The 18,961-nt window shown below is 36.9% G+C and overlaps 2 protein-coding genes across 2 annotated transcripts in view; one reads left to right on the top strand and one right to left on the bottom strand.

Annotated features, from left to right (window-relative positions):
* The window catches only part of ercc5 (excision repair cross-complementation group 5), an 18,252-nt gene extending 15,021 nt beyond the window's left edge, over positions 1 to 3,231 (bottom strand). Inside the window, exons 1-3 of the mRNA XM_063211924.1 lie at positions 2,877 to 3,231; positions 897 to 1,072; positions 42 to 157 (exon numbers count right to left, since the gene is read on the bottom strand). Coding sequence (XP_063067994.1) covers positions 42 to 157; positions 897 to 1,072; positions 2,877 to 2,964 — 380 coding nt within the window. The 5' untranslated portion in view covers positions 2,965 to 3,231. The remainder of the gene's footprint in view (positions 1 to 41; positions 158 to 896; positions 1,073 to 2,876) is intronic.
* Positions 3,232 to 4,484: 1,253 nt separating this feature from the next.
* Positions 4,485 to 7,218, top strand: LOC134459564 (uncharacterized). The gene is made up of 3 exons (XM_063211923.1): positions 4,485 to 5,031; positions 5,668 to 5,865; positions 6,548 to 7,218. The coding sequence occupies exons 1-3, from the start codon at positions 4,485 to 4,487 to the stop codon at positions 6,829 to 6,831; spliced, it is 1,029 nt and encodes a 342-aa protein (XP_063067993.1). The 3' UTR covers positions 6,832 to 7,218.
* The last annotated feature ends 11,743 nt before the right edge of the window (positions 7,219 to 18,961 follow it).

The following is an 18,961-nucleotide window of genomic DNA, read 5'->3' as shown; positions in this document are numbered from 1 at the left end:
CCAACCAACCAACAAACAAATATAGAAGTTCTATGTTGCACCTGGTGTCTCCAACGGCAGCTTTAATGGCATGCTTCTTAAGAAGGGTCCTCAGCAGTTTCTGTTTGGTCTCTTGAGACTCCTGAGCCTTCTCCTCTTTACGCTGTCTCCTGATGGCCTGTGAAAACCACATCAGCGTTAACATTTTTAACACATCGCTTCCTGTGCACTGAGCATTCACCGCCAAGAAATAAAAAGCATGGTTGTGTGTGAACACCCGAAATTAAAAATACGAGTGCAAACAGCCTGAATTCAAATGCTCGTCGTCAATGGTCCTGCTTGGGATGGGTGGATGCATGGATGTGTGCATGGATGGATGTTTGGATGAATTTAAATTTCCCAGGAAGGAAAAACATTAACATGCATACTTAATCTCAAATGATTGGTAATAACACACATTGATGATTCCTCGCATCTATGTTTTTCTATGCACACCCAAAACATTACAGATGTCCTTACAGGCATGGTGTGCAATTTTCAAAATGTGTGCTGCCACTTCACAAACTTTTTCGTAAATATTAGTAACGGTAATAATCTAATATATATTGGTATGACCAAAGTACAGTACAGTACATTTTCCAGCAAAAAAATGTCTATAACTGGTAAGTCAAAATGGCAGATATGGAGAAGATCCAACTTTTCATATACTGTATGAAAAGGGTACAATTCCCAGTCATAATAAATACTGTATTTACATTGAATTTAATATATAGTAGATCATTTGTGAATGGGCAGCATAAATTCTGGAAATAACCTTCTACTACCTCTGCTGCTGCAGCTACTGCACTACTCTACTACAACAACAACTACGAGTAACTAGCAACTAGTACATTTAAGAGCACGTGGACAACACTGACCAGAGTCTGCTTCTTCAGCAGAGGCGCATCTCCGTCGAACACAAACACGGGTCGGATGCGGAAGAAGAGGAGCTTGCAGAGGCGGTGGAACAGGGTGAGAAGATGCGCATTCTGCATGGGGTTGCCGTGACGATCTCGAACTCCCTTCAGCGCCTGGTTCAGCCATATGCTGATGTCTGGGAAAAGGCTGTCAAGGCATACTAATTCACTGAGTGCCAGCTATTTATTTATTTATTATTAAAGAAGGGTTCCTATGTTGCACGGCTTTCAGCATTTTCAGTGTTTTTCCCCCAAGGCCCAAAGAGTTAGGTATATTGCATATCAACACCAACCGCACCAAAACACAGATAACATACAGGTCATCAGCTGGGAAAATTCCTTTCGTCCTACCGCACTTTTCTCTGTGGATTACTGACCAGAAGGCCTAATGGAAGAAATTGAAACATGGGGGCACCTCAAGTTTTGCTCAGAATTCAATATGGCTGCCATTTTCCAAAATGACTTGTTTTCATGCATTATTACACTGTACTATACGGTGATATTCATCAAAGATTAACTACTTTCAGCACTATTCTGTCCTATTTCCTTACATAAGCTTACATGTTTACAAAGGTTGACTAAACTAAAAAAAAATGAAAATAAAAGTTGGCCACCTTGCAATATCCAAAGGAAAGTGCTGATAATGCAGATGCAGATAGATGTCTATGGCTGGGAAAATTAGGCCTATTGTCCTGTCAGGGTTTTCACAAAGTACAGTGTAATAATGCATGAAAACAAGTCATTTTGGAAAATGGCGGCCATTTTTAATTCTGAGCAAAACTTGAGGTGGCCCCATGTTTTAATTTCTTCCAATAGGCCTTCTGGTCAGTAATCCACAGAGAAAAGTGCGCTAGGACAAAAGGCCTAATTTTCCCAGCTGATGACCTGTCTAATACTCCTCACTCATCAGAACAGAATCACAACAAAAAAGCTTGTTTATAACTCTTTCCATTATTTAGTAATGGTCTGTAGAACATAGGTGGGTAATAACTATCACCCATAATCCTGACATCTCACCAAAAGGCTAAGAAAACGTAAATTGAAGTAGAACTCAATCATGTCTACTATAACTACCCACAAATGCATCTCTGCCACCTACAGGATCAGTTCCTATGTGTAGAAGCCTGAAATTTACACCAAGTTGAGGAGATGAGCCCCAAGGTCTTGCTGCCAAAAAAGAAAAAAGAAACCCTAATTGATGTCTAAAGACATCATTGGCAGTGAGAGTTATAATTAAATGATGTCTATAGAGGTCACTGGAAGTGAGTGAGTTCATCACAAGGAACACCACATGTGTCATAATAAAAAGACAACTAATTTGCCAAATGGTAAGGGAGATGGTCTTTGGATTGGAGGTGCGACCGGTGTGATAAGCTGGTTACCCAGATGTGAGAACCACGGTGACTGGGCAGTCAGTAGAGTAGTTCCTTTATTTATCTCAAAGGATACAGTACACATAATCCAAAACACGCATAGTACACATGCGTGGATCAAATTGCGCACAACCCCATACATAAAGACAAAAGCAGATCTAAGCACAAATACAACACACACGCGCGCGCGCACACACAGGCCAATCACTGTGGGATCATCTGACATCTGGGCAGTTGTTTGAGCTTGTTACACCAGAAACCCCATGCTATGAACACTTGTGACTACTACATCCTTATCCATGACTGAAGTAGGCTACCCTTGAGAACAAGCGAAAACTAACCTGTAGGCTAGTTAAGCCAACTTAGATCAAAGTGGCTGTAACGTACAGAAGGAGGCTAGAATATTCAACTGACAGCTTGAATTACCCCAAAACAATAAACAGTAAACTGAATTCATTCATTAGATGTCTTTTAAGTTTGGGACTATCTAGCATTGCATTTCTGAGGCTGCCATGCAGGTACTGTCTCTCTGATAATGATAAAAGTCGATGGCATAGTTAAAGGATACCGACTGCAAGAATTTTCCCCTCAAGGGTCTCTGGGTTGATGGGCTTCCCCGTGCTCTCCAGTAGTTTCCAAAGTCCGTGTACTCCCATACTTATCTACAACACTTTACGAGATACAAATCGTACAAAAATCTAGCCTACATAGATGTTTAATGTGTCGGTAAAGCAGATGGGCTGCTCTAACTCTATCCTACATTCATTGTGCAAGTGGTCCGTTTTTTTTCTTCTTGAGATTAACATTAACGTTAGGAAAGCTTTTGTACAGCGTGGTCGTCAGGCTAAATTTTGGGACACTTTCTAAATCAGGGAGTAAATAAAAGTAAAAATCACGAAGAAGTTGAATATTTCTACTCCCATTCCCAGCACAGACAACAATCACTTCCCACAAACCCTTGCGATAACAACAAACTTTCTCTTCTTCTGTGGTGATGTTTCACGAGAGCTTGCAATGCTGCCACCTTGTGGCTCAATTAATTAATGCATTGTGAGATTGTCGTGTGTATGAGTTATACATTCTATGGTCTGACTACACAAGAAAGAAACAACTTTCCCAGTCATTTGACAGCTTAAAACAGCTAAAATACTAGGTCTATTTCATATAAATCTACATACAGGCCTACTTATAAATAAATATACTTATTTATACTACTTATAGTTATAAATATACCAGGGAAATGTGGGCCTACTGGGCTGCTGTTGGACTACTAACATGTCACCCAGTAGAGAAGGGACCATGCACTGTAAACACACAAATAAACAAATAAAAAGTTCCCTGAAAAACCTTCCATTTGCTATGGGGCACCTAAGTCAGTAATGTTCCCTGCAGGAAACGTCAAGCAATCCAGTTTCTTATAGGTTCCAGGAACAAAATGTTTTGAGGAACTTTCCATTGCCACTGGGAAACCCTAAATCAGGGGTGGGCAATTATTTTGACTGAAGGTCCACATTGGGTTTAGAATATTGAACAAAGGACCGGATGTTGCAAGGAATTTGCCCATGTTCATGAGAAATAACAACTGATGGCTATTTCAGTCCTGCATTTTGTAATGGAATGTGTTTAGATGAATTCAGTTGCCTCTATGGGCCTAGGGCCAAGCGATGCATTTGCCCCTGGGCCCAGGACCCTCCTGTATTGTCTGTGGGGGGCCCTATTGTGACCATGGCCAGCTGTTTGAGGGGCCCTATCAGTATTTTGCCCTGGGGCCCTGTGTGCAAATGTTCCGCCACTGCAGCATGGTAAACCTACATGTATATGGGAAAGTCCAGCATAAAGGCCTCCAGCCATGAGATCTCCAATGAAGGCATGGCAACTACTGAGTTTAGAAATTGTGTTTTTCCACCCTCTCCACAGAGATGTGCTTGCACACTTCTCATATTTCACAATCTTTTGAGAAGGCAATACCTTTCACCCCATTGGTTGGCGTAGGGTCAATGTTAGTCATAAAAGTCGCCTTTCCTGGTATTGGCAAACACTTTTGTTGTGAATGTTTACTTAAGTGCAGCTCTTAAACTACACTAAGACTTAGAGGCTCTATAAGGTATCTCCAGACAGTTTTTAGACAAACCTGAACAGCGTGTCACCAGTGTGTGTGTGTGTGTGTCTGTTGAGAATGAAGACTATCCAAGCAATTCTGCTGCCGTTGCTGTGCTTCGGTTTGGATTTGATCGCAGCAGAAAGTGGAATGCAAAATGGGGCTGGTGGTGCGACCTCCACAGAGCAGCAGACCTGCCAGCCGGACATCCACACCGTGCTGCGAGAGATGAGCACCCAGCTGGCAGAACAGAGAGTGGAGCTCAGGCACACTCAGGTACAACTGGAGACCATGGAGAAGAAGGCAGAGACCATGGAGAAGAAAGCACAGACCATGGAAGCCAGACTGAGAGACAGTGAGGGTAAAGCAGAGACCATGGAAGCCAGACTGAGAGACAGTGAGGGTAAAGCAGAGACCATGGAGGCCAGACTGAGGAACAGTGAGGGTAAAGCAGAGACCATTGAGGCCAGACTGAGAGACAGTGAGGGTAAAGCAGAGACCATGGAGGCCAGACTGAGGAACAGCGAGAAGACAGTCGAAGAGCAAAGAGTGGCACTGAGACAGGCTGAAGCCAGACTGAGTGACACTGAGAGATATGTGGAGCAGCTGAAAAGTGTATATCAGGGTAAGCTATACCTGCTTTATGTGATTATGCCATCTTTGACAGTAAGTGTTTTACCGGGTAGAAATAGTATTTTAAATGACCGGTACATTACATACACTTAGCTGACGTTTTTATCTAGAAATATTGGTGATTGTAGTATTTATCTAGAAGTATTGGTGAATCCCTAGAGTCTAGCTCAAGGGCACTTCCATTATAGACAATATGGTATTCAAACTTGCAAACTTCCTACTGCTATGCTCAAAATTTTTGGGGAGGATTTGAAATATTGTAGATGGTTTGCTTGTTCAAACTAAAGGATGGCCAGGCTACGCCATGGCTGACATGTTTGTTGCTTTTGTGATCAACTTCTGAGGTTTACCAAGCTGCCAGTTTGCAGTTTTAACCCCTTAGCACAGAGCCTATGTTATAACCTTACTGTCACCAAAATTGTAGTGACTATGTCTTACTCTGTTACTTAAGGCTCTCAGTGCAGTTATAGCAATGCTGTTACGATGTAGTTGAGTATTTTCAGCAAATAGTGAATAGGCCCGCTGGCGACCCCATCTGCAGTAAGAGGCTACGTATAAAGGTAGAGGTACAGTGTATCTACATCATGATTTACAGTGGAATAACTGTTGTTCTTGCTCTCGTCTCTAGCTCAGGTTCAAAGTCTGAACCTGACAGGGAGACAGGTGGAGGAGCTGAGAATGGAGAGGCAGAACAGGAGGGTGTCCTTCTCTGCCGCACTGCAAACAACTGCTGCTGGCCAACATACAGGACCCTTCTCTGTTGCAACTCCACTGGTCTACAGACATGTTTTCACCAATATAGGCGAGGCCTATAACCCAAACACAGGTAGGCCTACCACAAGCAGAGACAATTCATAACGGAGTTTCGTCCAGAATCCATGTGACGTAAGATTCTGCCATCCTATGGCAGCCATGTCCCTTTGGGACACTAGAAAGTGAGTTCAATGGAAAGTCACACCCAATTAGGAGACCAGACATGATCCCACTTTGTTGCACTAGTGACATGTGGTATGGTTTACTTGGTAACCATATTGAATCATATATCTTTGCCTCAATGTCCTCTTTCCTTTGCCAAGCAATATGTTCAAGATCAACATAACTTAAAGCTTAAAATCTGTTGAGACAAGGTCATTGTTGTGAATTAGCTGTTACAAGAATGACAATGATAATGGGTTAATGCATTACTTAAGACTCTGTGCACTGCCATAGCAGTGTAGTACTATGGTAATGAAGTCTTTTCAATGACTAATACAACATTCCAATTCTGGAACATATGTATTGAAAGCAGGGCACGAATCATGGCTAACTTGTAAACATGAATAATGTGAATTCTTTTTTTTTTACATTAAAAAAAAATGAAATGGGGTTTTGGCTGGTTATTGCCTTGCTGGTGTAACTACAATGTCTGGTCAATTATTGTTCATCTCATCTGATGGTGTAATGAGGGGAATGTTTACTGGACATCATCGCCTCATTTTTCCATTTCTCTCTTTTTGTGTGTTCTACAGGAGTTTTCACAGCTCCGGTCCGAGGTGTCTACATGTTCTTTGTGTTTCTTCATGCAGGAGGCCATGCGTCTAACAATGGAGGAGTCACCCTGCATAAAAATGGAGACCATGTTGTCATTGCTAGCGCTCACCAGACGAGCCACAGTGTGAATCCCTCTAATGGAGTCTCTCTGCTGCTGGAGGTGGGAGATGTGGTGTACGTCAAGCTGTGGCCCAACTCATGGGTGTGGGATAGCTACGCCCACCACACCACCTTCTCTGGCCATCTGCTCTTCCCTATGTAAATGTAGAATTGTACAGTATAGAAATAGATAAAGACTGTATTGACCGGGAAAGAAATTCAAGGAACACTCAACCATTTTTTAAATGTGCTGATTTTACACCTCCCCTGTTGAGTTATTGAGTTTTACCTTTACTTTTCTTCCAGCCGTTCTCTGATTTTGGTGAAATCACTTCTTAACATGTAACATTGAATCGAATGGAACCATTTCTGCCCTACAAAGCAAAAAGGCAGTAACTGCATTGCTGTTTAAAATGACTAACTATAACTTTAATGCCATATATATCAAAGTCTACAGATAAATAAAAAGATTGATTTGGAAAAAGGGTGGTAATATAAAGTAACAAAACTGTCACATATCAGTAATATCCCAAAAACCACTTATACTGGATTGCAGCATCATTTTAAAGTCAACTGACTCAGCTTTGAGCTCTGCACAGTTGCTGCCTTTTTGCTTTGTAGGGCAGAGTTGGAGTCATTCAGTTTGGTACCCTCTCGAAATAAAGGATTATTGACAAAAGATAGAGGCTATGTTTTATTACATAATGTGTTCCAGATGGCTTTGTGAATCTTTGTAACAAACTGGAAACATGGTGTTTTAGTCTGAGGTGCACTGAAGAGTAGGTATTGCAATATGGTGCTCATTCAAACTGTGCTCCCTGCTCACAAATTTGATCTTTTGATTAATATTTACAAAGAAATTAACTAATATTTATTAGTAAGACCAAAGTATAGTACGTTTTTCAGCTAAAAATGTCTATTTCTGGATATTCAAAATGGCGGCCAATGGAGAAGATCCCCCTTTTCATGTGTGAAAAGTGCAATTTTCCCAGTCATAATAAATATGTTGAATTTGAAGGTCATGGTAAGTATTAATGAAAAAGTTAACATTTCTGAATGGACAGCATGGATTCTGGAAATAAACATCTAAAAATATTACGAAGTGCACCTTTAAGGTGCCCAAATTCTTGCCGTGATAACTGTAAAATGCTACTACTACTACTACTACTACTACTACTACTACTACTACTACCACTACCACTACTACTACTACTACTACTACCACTACCACTACTACTACTACTACTACTACTACTACTACTACTGCTACTACTACTACTACTACTACTACTACTACTACTACTACTACTACTACTACTACTAATAATAATAATAATAATAGCAATAACACAACCCCTGCCCCCTGTCTCCCACTGCTTTCCTGTCTAAATGCACGGTCCTATCCAAATAAAGGCTCAAAAGCCGCAAAATAAAACAAACTGTGCTATGATCCCATGTGCAGTCCTATGATGTGGGTATCAGAGCATTGGGCAATGCTGTCCATTTTTGCATCTCCACCTCTTGGCTGCTAATGAGAAGAGTGCAGAACAGCAATGTAACTTACACCATCTAAAGCAAATTTGTTTATCTTGGTTTCTTCAGACCACACGACATGGTTCCAATGATCCATATCCTTGGTCTGTTCATCTCTCTTGAGACCAAGATAAACAAATTTGCTTTAGATGCTGTCAAGCATGTGCGGTGGTAAACAGGTGAGTTTTACAAAAAAGTGTATCCTCCCAGTAGTCAAGCATGGTAATTGGACTGACATGGTTTGGGGATGCATGAATCCTGTCAACATTGATAATCTGAAATACACCTAAAAGAAGCATGTCAACATGCACTGTGACTACTGAAGCAGATCATGATACTCTCCATAGGATTGCATTCAAATCTCATACCAATCAATTTAAGCCAGGTGCAGACTCAAAATGTAAAAGTTCAATGTAAAGAAAAGTTGGAACACACACCAATGACCTCCCTTTTAATCCCCCAGGTCAAAAAAATGTGTACTTAAGTGTACTTTAAATATATTTAATTTTCTGAAAGTATATTTTAAGTACACTCTATTTATCAAGTACAGTACTTAAGTATGGTATCTAAAAATATACTTATAGTTTAGTGTATTTTAAATATATTTTAAAATCATTTGTATTATTAAAGTTATGTACTTAAATATAGTTTTATAAAATATACTGTTAGTGTATTGTATTTTAAATGTATTTTAAGTATATTTGTATTTTAAAAGTAATGTGATAAGTGTATTATTGTAAAATATACTATTAGTGTATTATATTTGAAGTGTATTTCAAGTATATTTGTATTTTAAAAGTAATGTGCTAAAGTGTAGCATTATAAAGTATACTATTAGTGTATTATACTTTAAGTGTATTTTAAGTATCTTTGTATTTTAAAAGTTATATACTTAAGTGTAGTATTATAAAATACACTATTAGTGTATTGTATTTAAATGTATTGTAAGTACATTTGTATTTTAAAAGTAATGTGCTTAAGTTTAGTATTGTCAAATATACTATTAGAATATTGTATTTTAAGTCTATTTTAAGTACATTTGTATTTTAAAAGTAATGTGCTAAAGTGTAGCATTATACAGTGTACTATTAGTATATTATACTTTAAGTGTATTTTGAGTGTCTTTGTATTTTAAAAGTTATGTACTTAAGTGTAGTATTATAAAGTACACTATTAGTGTATTGTATTTAAATGTATTGTAAGTACATTTGTATTTTAAAAGTAATGTGCTAAAGTGTAGTATTGTCAAATATACTATTAGTATATTGTATTTTAAGTCTATTTTAAGTACATTTGTATTTTAAAAGTAATGTGCTAAAGTGTAGCATTATACAGTATACTGTTAGTGTATTATATTTTAAGTGTATTTTAAGTATCTTTGTATTTTAAAAGTCATGTACTTAAGTGTAGTATTATGAAATACACTATTAGTGTATTGTATTTAAATGTATTTTAAGTACATTTGTATTTTAAAAGTAATGGGCTAAAGTGTAGCATTATAAAGTATACTATCAGTGTATTATACTTTAAGTGTATTTTAAGTATCTTTGTATTTTAAAAGTTATATACTTAAGTGTAGTATTATAAAATACACTATTAGTGTATTGTATTTAAATGTATTGTAAGTACATTTGTATTTTAAAAGTAATGTGCTAAAGTGTAGTATTGTCAAATATACTATTAGCATATTGTATTTTAAGTCTATTTAAGTACATTTGTATTTTAAAAGTAATGTGCTAAAGTGTAGCATTATACAGTGTACTATTAGTGTATTATACTTTAAGTGTATTTTGAGTGTCTTTGTATTTTAAAAGTTATGTACTTAAGTGTAGTATTATAAAGTACACTATTAGTGTATTGTATTTAAATGTATTTTAAGTACATTTGTATTTTAAAAGTAATGGGCTAAAGTGTAGCATTATAAAGTATACTATTAGTGTATTATACTTTAAGTGTATTTTAAGTATCTTTGTATTTTAAAAGTTATATACTTAAGTGTAGTATTATAAAATACACTATTAGTGTATTGTATTTAAATGTATTGTAAGTACATTTGTATTTTAAAAGTAATGTGCTTAAGTTTAGTATTGTCAAATATACTATTAGTATATTGTATTTTAAGTCTATTTTAAGTACATTTGTATTTTAAAAGTAATGTGCTAAAGTGTAGCATTATACAGTGTACTATTAGTGTATTATACTTTAAGTGTATTTTGAGTGTCTTTGTATTTTAAAAGTTATGTACTTAAGTGTAGTATTATAAAGTACACTATTAGTGTATTGTATTTAAATGTATTTTAAGTACATTTGTATTTTAAAAGTAATGGGCTAAAGTGTAGCATTATAAAGTATACTATTAGTGTATTATACTTTAAGTGTATTTTAAGTATCTTTGTATTTTAAAAGTTATATACTTAAGTGTAGTATTATAAAATACACTATTAGTGTATTGTATTTAAATGTATTGTAAGTACATTTGTATTTTAAAAGTAATGTGCTTAAGTTTAGTATTGTCAAATATACTATTAGCATATTGTATTTTAAGTCTATTTTAAGTACATTTGTATTTTAAAAGTAATGTGCTAAAGTGTAGCATTATACAGTGTACTATTAGTGTATTATACTTTAAGTGTATTTTGAGTGTCTTTGTATTTTAAAAGTTATGTACTTAAGTGTAGTATTATAAAGTACACTATTAGTGTATTGTATTTAAATGTATTGTAAGTACATTTGTATTTTAAAAGTAATGTGCTAAAGTGTAGTATTGTCAAATATACTATTAGTATATTGTATTTTAAGTCTATTTTAAGTACATTTGTATTTTAAAAGTAATGTGCTAAAGTGTAGCATTATACAGTATACTGTTAGTGTATTATATTTTAAGTGTATTTTAAGTATCTTTGTATTTTAAAAGTCATGTACTTAAGTGTAGTATTATGAAATACACTATTAGTGTATTGTATTTAAATGTATTTTAAGTACATTTGTATTTTAAAAGTAATGGGCTAAAGTGTAGCATTATAAAGTATACTATTAGTGTATTATACTTTAAGTGTATTTTAAGTATCTTTGTATTTTAAAAGTTATATACTTAAGTGTAGTATTATAAAATACACTATTAGTGTATTGTATTTAAATGTATTGTAAGTACATTTGTATTTTAAAAGTAATGTGCTTAAGTTTAGTACTGTCAAATATACTATTAGCATATTGTATTTTAAGTCTATTTTAAGTACATTTGTATTTTAAAAGTAATGTGCTAAAGTGTAGCATTATACAGTGTACTATTAGTGTATTATACTTTAAGTGTATTTTGAGTGTCTTTGTATTTTAAAAGTTATGTACTTAAGTGTAGTATTATAAAGTACACTATTAGTGTATTGTATTTAAATGTATTGTAAGTACATTTGTATTTTAAAAGTAATGTGCTAAAGTGTAGTATTGTCAAATATACTATTAGTATATTGTATTTTAAGTCTATTTTAAGTACATTTGTATTTTAAAAGTAATGTGCTAAAGTGTAGCATTATACAGTATACTGTTAGTGTATTATATTTTAAGTGTATTTTCAGTATCTTTGTATTTTAAAAGTTATGTACTTAAGTGTAGTATTATAAAATACACTATTAGTGTATTGTATTTAAATGTATTGTAAGTACATTTGTATTTTTAAAGTAATGTGCTTAAGTGTGGTATTGTTAATTATACTAGTAGTATATTCAATGTTAAGTCTATTTTAAGTACATTTGTATTTTAAAAGTAATGTGTTAACGTGTAGTATTATAAAATACACTATTAGTGTATTGTATTTAAATGAATTGTAAATATATTTGTATTTTTAAAGTAATGTGCTAAAGTGTGGTATTGTTAAATATACTATTAGTATATTCTATTTAAATGTATTTTAAGTACATTTGTATTTTAAAAGTAATGTGCTTAAGTGTAGCATTATAAATTATACTATTAGTGTATTATATTTTAAGTGTATTTTAAGTATCTTTGTATTTTAAAAGTTATGTACTTAAGTGTAGTATTATAAAATACACTATTAGTGTATTGTATTTAAATGTATGGTAAGTACATTTGTATTTTTAAAGTAATGTGCTTAAGTGTGGTACTGTTAAATATACTATTAGTATATTCAATTTTAAGTCTATTTTAAGTACATTTGTATTTCAAAAGTAATGTGTTAAAGTGTAGTATTATAAAATACACTATTAGTCTAGGCAGAATTTCAGAAAATGTGCTTATTTAAGGTCCTGAAGGCAAATCATGTTAATTTTTGGTATACAACTGATTTAGGGGTATTCAAGGGTGCTGAATCCAAATCTGCTGTATACCGGGCGCAAAAATGTACGGAAATGCCTCAAACTGTCAAAATCCAATATGGCCGCCGACACCGGGTTAAAATCTCGCAATCCCTTTTCTTTTTGACTAAACAAGGTATGAATATGAAAATAAGACTTATTTTTAAGTTTTCATATATGGGGAACCCCATTCTGTCATCAGATTTAAGGTCAGATTTGAAGAAAATGCTTATATAATTGGCTGGCAGCTTTTTTAAAACAGGCAGCCTCATATTGTCAACGATTTTTAACATTATGATCAAACTTTCAAGATCAACAGAAAATGATGTCTGATGTCTTTGTGAACACCAATACTACCAAAAACTGCACTGAACTGTCTACTTTCACCTGAAAAAAGAAGTGTGAGTTTACCTATTTCCATTCTTTAGTTATTGGCAGTAGAACATGGGATGACACCACAAAAAAGCACTGTTTTTTGACCCAAAAATGCTACACTTCTGTGTCCATATTTTTACTTCCAGGATAAAGTATCTTTTTAGTGTTCATGTTTGGTTTACAGCATTTCCATGGGTTTTGAAAGATGCTTAACTCAAATCTGCTGTATACCAGGCTCAAAAAATCCCATAGTACCTCAAAATGAAGGAATCCAATATGGCCGCCGTCACCAGAGATATACAGTACATGTCTTTGATTAAACAAGGTCAACTCTTAAATATATTATGCCAGCTATAAGTTTTCATACATGGGGAATTCATTGCTGTGCTCAGGTTTTTTTCGGGAGAAAAGACATGATTTAGACCTGCACACATGTTTAAGACTGTTAATAAATTGATAATTTATATTGGAATATTTCCCCTATTTCAATTTAATTCGGCATTAATTAAATGTATTGGTCTTAGATAACATACCTTGTTTTCGAATAGGACCCCTGTAGAGTCCATTACAATAAGAACACTGTCACTGAAAAGACAACACTCACTACCCACATACACTACACAGTAAAAAATATTCCCGTGATGTCACAGTAAACTACTGTGAAATGAATGCAATTAGTAGCCAGTAATTCCCTGTGGCCATCCTCACAGTTTACTGTGATCTTCTCACAGTAGTTTACTGTGGCCACACCACAGTAAGTTACTGTCACCCTACCCACACTACCATGATCCCGCCCCTCCATTCATCACCACAAAAGAGGTAGCTACCATGTTATTGTGGCACCTCCCATTCCCCACCATGACTGAGACAACTGTGGCATGGAACCAGTCCATCACACTGTTCTCTTGTATTGATAGACAAAAACTATCCATACTATCCAACTATCCATACTATCCAACATCCAAACTTTCCATAACCACAGAGAAATTCAAGTTTCTGCAGTATGTGCAATATTATTACCACTTAATAATTGCTATCTCCTGGATGAGAGTACATTAACCAGTGTGCATAGAATACTCTAGTTGAGCATAATTAGACAATCCTGAAATTTCTTAATCAAGTAAGCAACACACCAAAAAGGGTACCTGCTACCACAATACTCACTACCAACTAAATAGCAAGCCAGCCAACAAACCAGTCCACCAGCCAACCAAAAGAGTCAGTTGTCAGCTAGCCAGCCAAAGAGCCGGCTAACCAATTAACACTCAGTTAGTCAGCCAACTAACCAACAAACAAGTCAGTTGTATGGCTAGCCAGCTAACAAACCAGCCATACAGTCAACCAAAAGAGTCAGTTAGCCAGCCAACCAGCTGGCCAACAAACAGTCAGTTGGTCGGTCAGTTAGCTCACTAACCAACAAGCCGGACAGAGAGCCAGCGAACCAGTCATTTAGGCAAGCAACTCAAGCATTGTGACAGTCTGAGTTTATATAGAGGTGAAAGTTAACCATGTGACCAGAGTAATCAGGCATGTGGCAGCTGCAGGAAGTAATTCAATGAACTTGTAACAGTCATATATACTCAAGTGAGGGCAGCTACTAATTCACAGATTGATTGGGCGCTACCATTGTTCCTGGTTGATGGTAGGCAATGTCAATCATGTCAAGCATTTGACTTTCAATTGTGCAATGGCACTTCACAAGATAGCCTATTTTTTTTACTAGGTGGCAATATTCTGATTTAAAATTGGATGCTGGAGTTTTGGCGTGCACATCCAAGACAAAGGCATTAGCAGGTGCCAACTTAAAAAAGTGTTTGTGTAGCACATTGGTTGCAACTTCATTTATTGGAAGCAGAACCAGCAACATTTCCAATCATAGACCTTCTTCTAATTAGGCCTGACAATAAGTAATTACACTCCATCATGGCCAGGAGCAACCTAAAGTGACATACAGATATGCAACATTGGTTACTGTCCCTAGGGTAATGCCGGGTTAGGAGGGATTAGAACCTGCAACTCTCTGATCTTAAGTCCACCTCCCTAACCATTAGGCCAAGGCAGCCACATAATGCACCCAATCATGGCCTACACAAAGAAAACACCTGTTATAACCGCACAGTAGTTAACTGTGATATGACGAAAAGTCTCTCTGGATTTCACAGTAACAAATTATGGCAGAATGTCACAGTATGTTACTGTGAAATGAATGCAATTAGTAGCCAGTAACTCCCTGTGAGTTCACAGTAAGATATTGTTACACACTTGAAGTGGGCGAAAGTTCAATGGGAAGGCATGTCAGTTGGGTTGAAGGCTGACGCCTTTACAGTAGTTAACTGTGATATGACGAATTCACAGTATGTTACTGTGAAATGAATGCAATTAGTAGCCAGTAACTCCCTGTGAGTTCACAGTAAGATATTGTTACACACTTGAAGTGGGCGAAAGTTCAATGGGAAGGCATGTCAGTTGGGTTGAGGGCTGACGCCTTTACTCAAAGTGATATACAAATATACAACAATGGTTGCTGTCCCTAGGGCAATGTAGGGATCGGAGGGATTTGAACCTGCAACCCTCTGAACTTAAGGCCACCTCCCTAACCATTAGGCCAAGACTGCCATATAGCGCAATCTGGGCCTTCAGACAGTTCATTGACATTTAGTCATCAACTTCTTGTTTGCTACATGTCTTCCCATGCTTGGTCATCTTTTTTCTCACTTCCTCATGTCAATATGTGCAACCTGAGGGGGAGGGGCTTAGGACATATGTGCTTCAGATCGTGTCCCATCATGCAATGCACTTATGGAGAGCCATTTATCTAGAAGGAATATATTAAGTGTGCTTCAAAATATTACTCCTTGTTATATTCTGTGTTTATTGTAGGGGTTGTACTATTTAAAGTGGTACACAAGAAAAATGACCATATTCCCACCATCATGAAGATGGTCATGTATATCTCCCAATATATATAAGCTCATTCTTCTGATACTTGACAGAGAGTGGGGATAAAGTAGTCAACTGATGATGGGTGTATACATGTATACCACAAGACATTAAGAATGAAATAATTTGCTGAAAATGTCAATGAAAGGTGTGATTGTAATGAAGAGCCCAACCTGTCTTTGACTGAAGTTGTGCCCCAATGCACTAATAATAGATGCTCCGCCCACACAGTAGTTTACTGTGATGTTTCCTAGTTTATCACTTTGTCATGCTGGTTATCCTTGAAGAGCACAGTAAAATACTGTGATGTGCAAGTTAGGTGAGAAATGGCAAGTGATACAATGATTTCAGACTAATTTGCTGTGTGCCCTGTGACCATCACAGTAGCATAGTGTACCAGAACATCAGAGTAATTAACTGTGAGATTTCACAGTAAATTACTCTGAAATCCTTGTAAATTTTTTACTGTGTACATTCACTCCCTCATCCCCACCCTGTCGCCACTCTTAATGTAAATAACAATCAAGCATAACATGGCAATGGTCAGATGGACCACACATTGAGAGAGTACATACACACACAAGTGTGGCAGAGAAGACATTCTTATTGGAACACCAACGTACACATACATACGTATACAGGCGCTTTAATATACACTCAGGCAATAATTGAGGCATTATACCATGATGAAATGTTTCCATCTCAAACCACCTCCCATGCTCCCATCTTTTCAACCATAAAAGTAAGTGCACACACTAGTCTGCCTAAATAATTATTTTTATACAACTTTACAATGGAAATCACTGTTTGCCAATTTTATTGATGTGCTCATTCAATCTATGAATAAAGGAGGATTGAGTGGCCAGCTGATGTGTAGAATAGAATAGAATAGAATAGCATAGAATGGTGTTTGTCACTATGCACATGTTCAATGAGATTGAAAGCAACACACTTCAGATCACACATTTAATTCACAAAACAGTTTAGGTGAGCAAAATATACAATTACTAGTGCAAAAAAAACAGAGCAGGGAGTGCATATGGTGTGTGTGTGTGTGTGTGTGTGTGTGTGTGTGTGTGTGTGTGTGTGTGTGTGTGTGTGTGTGTGTGTGTGTGTGTGTGTGTGTGTGTGTGTGTGTGTGTGTGTGTGAATATATACACAGAGGACATACTCATTTATTGGTACTCATGTCATACTCATTGGTATCCAAAAGTTATTGCATCAATTGTCTTGCTCAATGTAGATATTACAGTAGCGGTGGCCCACTCTGCAAACACAACCATTTTACATGGCTCGTGTTCATTCTGTATTACGGTAATTCAAACCTCAGCTCAATATGTTGTGCTGTATCAATTAGTCTATTGCAGAACACCAGATGGATGGAAAGAGATCATTGGATTGAGAGATACCAATGAATGGTCGTTCTGTGCATGTATGTGTGAAATGTGGTTATGGCCCTTTGAGTTGTTTGGTCCTTGCTTTGACACACCTGTACCAAGAGGACAGCAAGGCAAAGAGCTGAGGACCGGGTTGGAGGCTGTCCTAGATAATGTTTTAGCTCTGTTGATGCAGCAGGAGGATTAGAGAGGGCCTAAGTTTGTTCCTCCTGTAGGTGTGCCTCCTGAAGGCCGCAATTATCTCTTTGGTTTTCTTTGCATTCAAAGATACAGAAATTATTCTCTGTATACCAGACTGCCACCTTTTGCTGGCCACAGCAACTTGCATCTGGAGCTACGCCATAGGCATAGAGGTCCAAAAGAGTGGACTTATTTAAAGAAATCCTTGCACTTATGACACATTTTGTGTCACATTTGTCTGAGCTGCGCTTTAACTATTCACAGATTCGAAAAGTGACTCATTGGAGCAGCCATTGTTGCTGAAAGAACTGCTTTTTCACTTATTTAACTTCTCACCACCATACATTTTTGACTATGTCACATCTCTGAAAAATCAGTGATCCTGATTGGCTCTACAGCATTGTGGTTTGGGATCAGGGCGAATCCGAAGGATTAGAGGTTATCTACTGTACGTGATGGAGTGGCCAAAGTGCCTGAAGTGTGATGGCTGCCTTGTGCCCATGGCAGGCACACCCATGAGTGAGTTGTAATCCCATGTGAAGCCCCCAAGCGATAGGTGAAGCTTAGATAATGGAGCACACTGGATGGGAGAAGCACAGTTGTGTGAGGGACACCATGGGGGTGAAGTGCAAGTAAGGGGAAGGCAGCGTGATATTGACCATCACTAGGGTTATGGGTGTGCTCTGACTGTCCCACTTATGATCCAAGCCCTTTGGAGTAGAAGTCAGAGCCCTAGGTTAACTTATTCTCAATCACCTCTCCTCCTCTCCAGTGATTTTGAAGGAGATGTTTGCTTAAATGCGACAGCTATATATGCCCAAGACAAATGTATGAATAAAAAGAATCTTGAATCGTGAATTTGCAGCAACTGAATGACTCCATGTACTCCATGCCTCTTCTTGCAGATCCAGAGGGGGATGAGGCACTCCTTGGGGCAAGCACACGTTGTGATGTCTTTTCATGCTTTGTGAATGGCAGATACAGGAGTAGTGGGACTAATGCCCCATTCAATTTCATCCATCCCGTTTCAGTGACTGACAGGAGGACAGGGTGGAGTAGTATGTGATCCTGCCTCAGTACATTGGCTTGATAATGTGGGGGCACAATATGTCATTGTGTGGCTTCTGATGTAGATAGCAAAGACTCTATGACTAGGACTCATCACTGCAAAACAACTCAATTGCTTTTGCTACACCTGCAGCAAAATTACAATGTAGTGCATGGTGTTATGTAGTGTCTAAACATATAGACGGCAAATCACTGAGGAGGAGGAGCTTGATAATGATTGGGAATAGCCTATCTATCAAGAAAGTAAATATTTCACAATGACATAAACCTGTCTTTTGTTCCACCTTTCACCTTTCTACCGTTCAAAGATTTAATCTAAGCAAGGCAATACAATCAGCAGACAATAACTTCCCAAAGCTACACAGTAAAAATTTACAAGGATTTCAGAGTAATTTACTGTGAAATCTCACAGTTAATTACTCTGATGTTCTGGTACACTATGCTACTGTGATGGTCACACGGCACACAGCAAATTAGTCTGAAATCATTGTAT

The sequence above is a fragment of the Engraulis encrasicolus genome, chromosome 12, assembly GCF_034702125.1.
Source record: "Engraulis encrasicolus isolate BLACKSEA-1 chromosome 12, IST_EnEncr_1.0, whole genome shotgun sequence".
Taxonomy (NCBI): Eukaryota; Metazoa; Chordata; class Actinopteri; order Clupeiformes; family Engraulidae; genus Engraulis; species Engraulis encrasicolus.
Note: the sequence above shows the minus strand (reverse complement) of the source record. Positions and strands in the feature narration are given on the sequence as shown.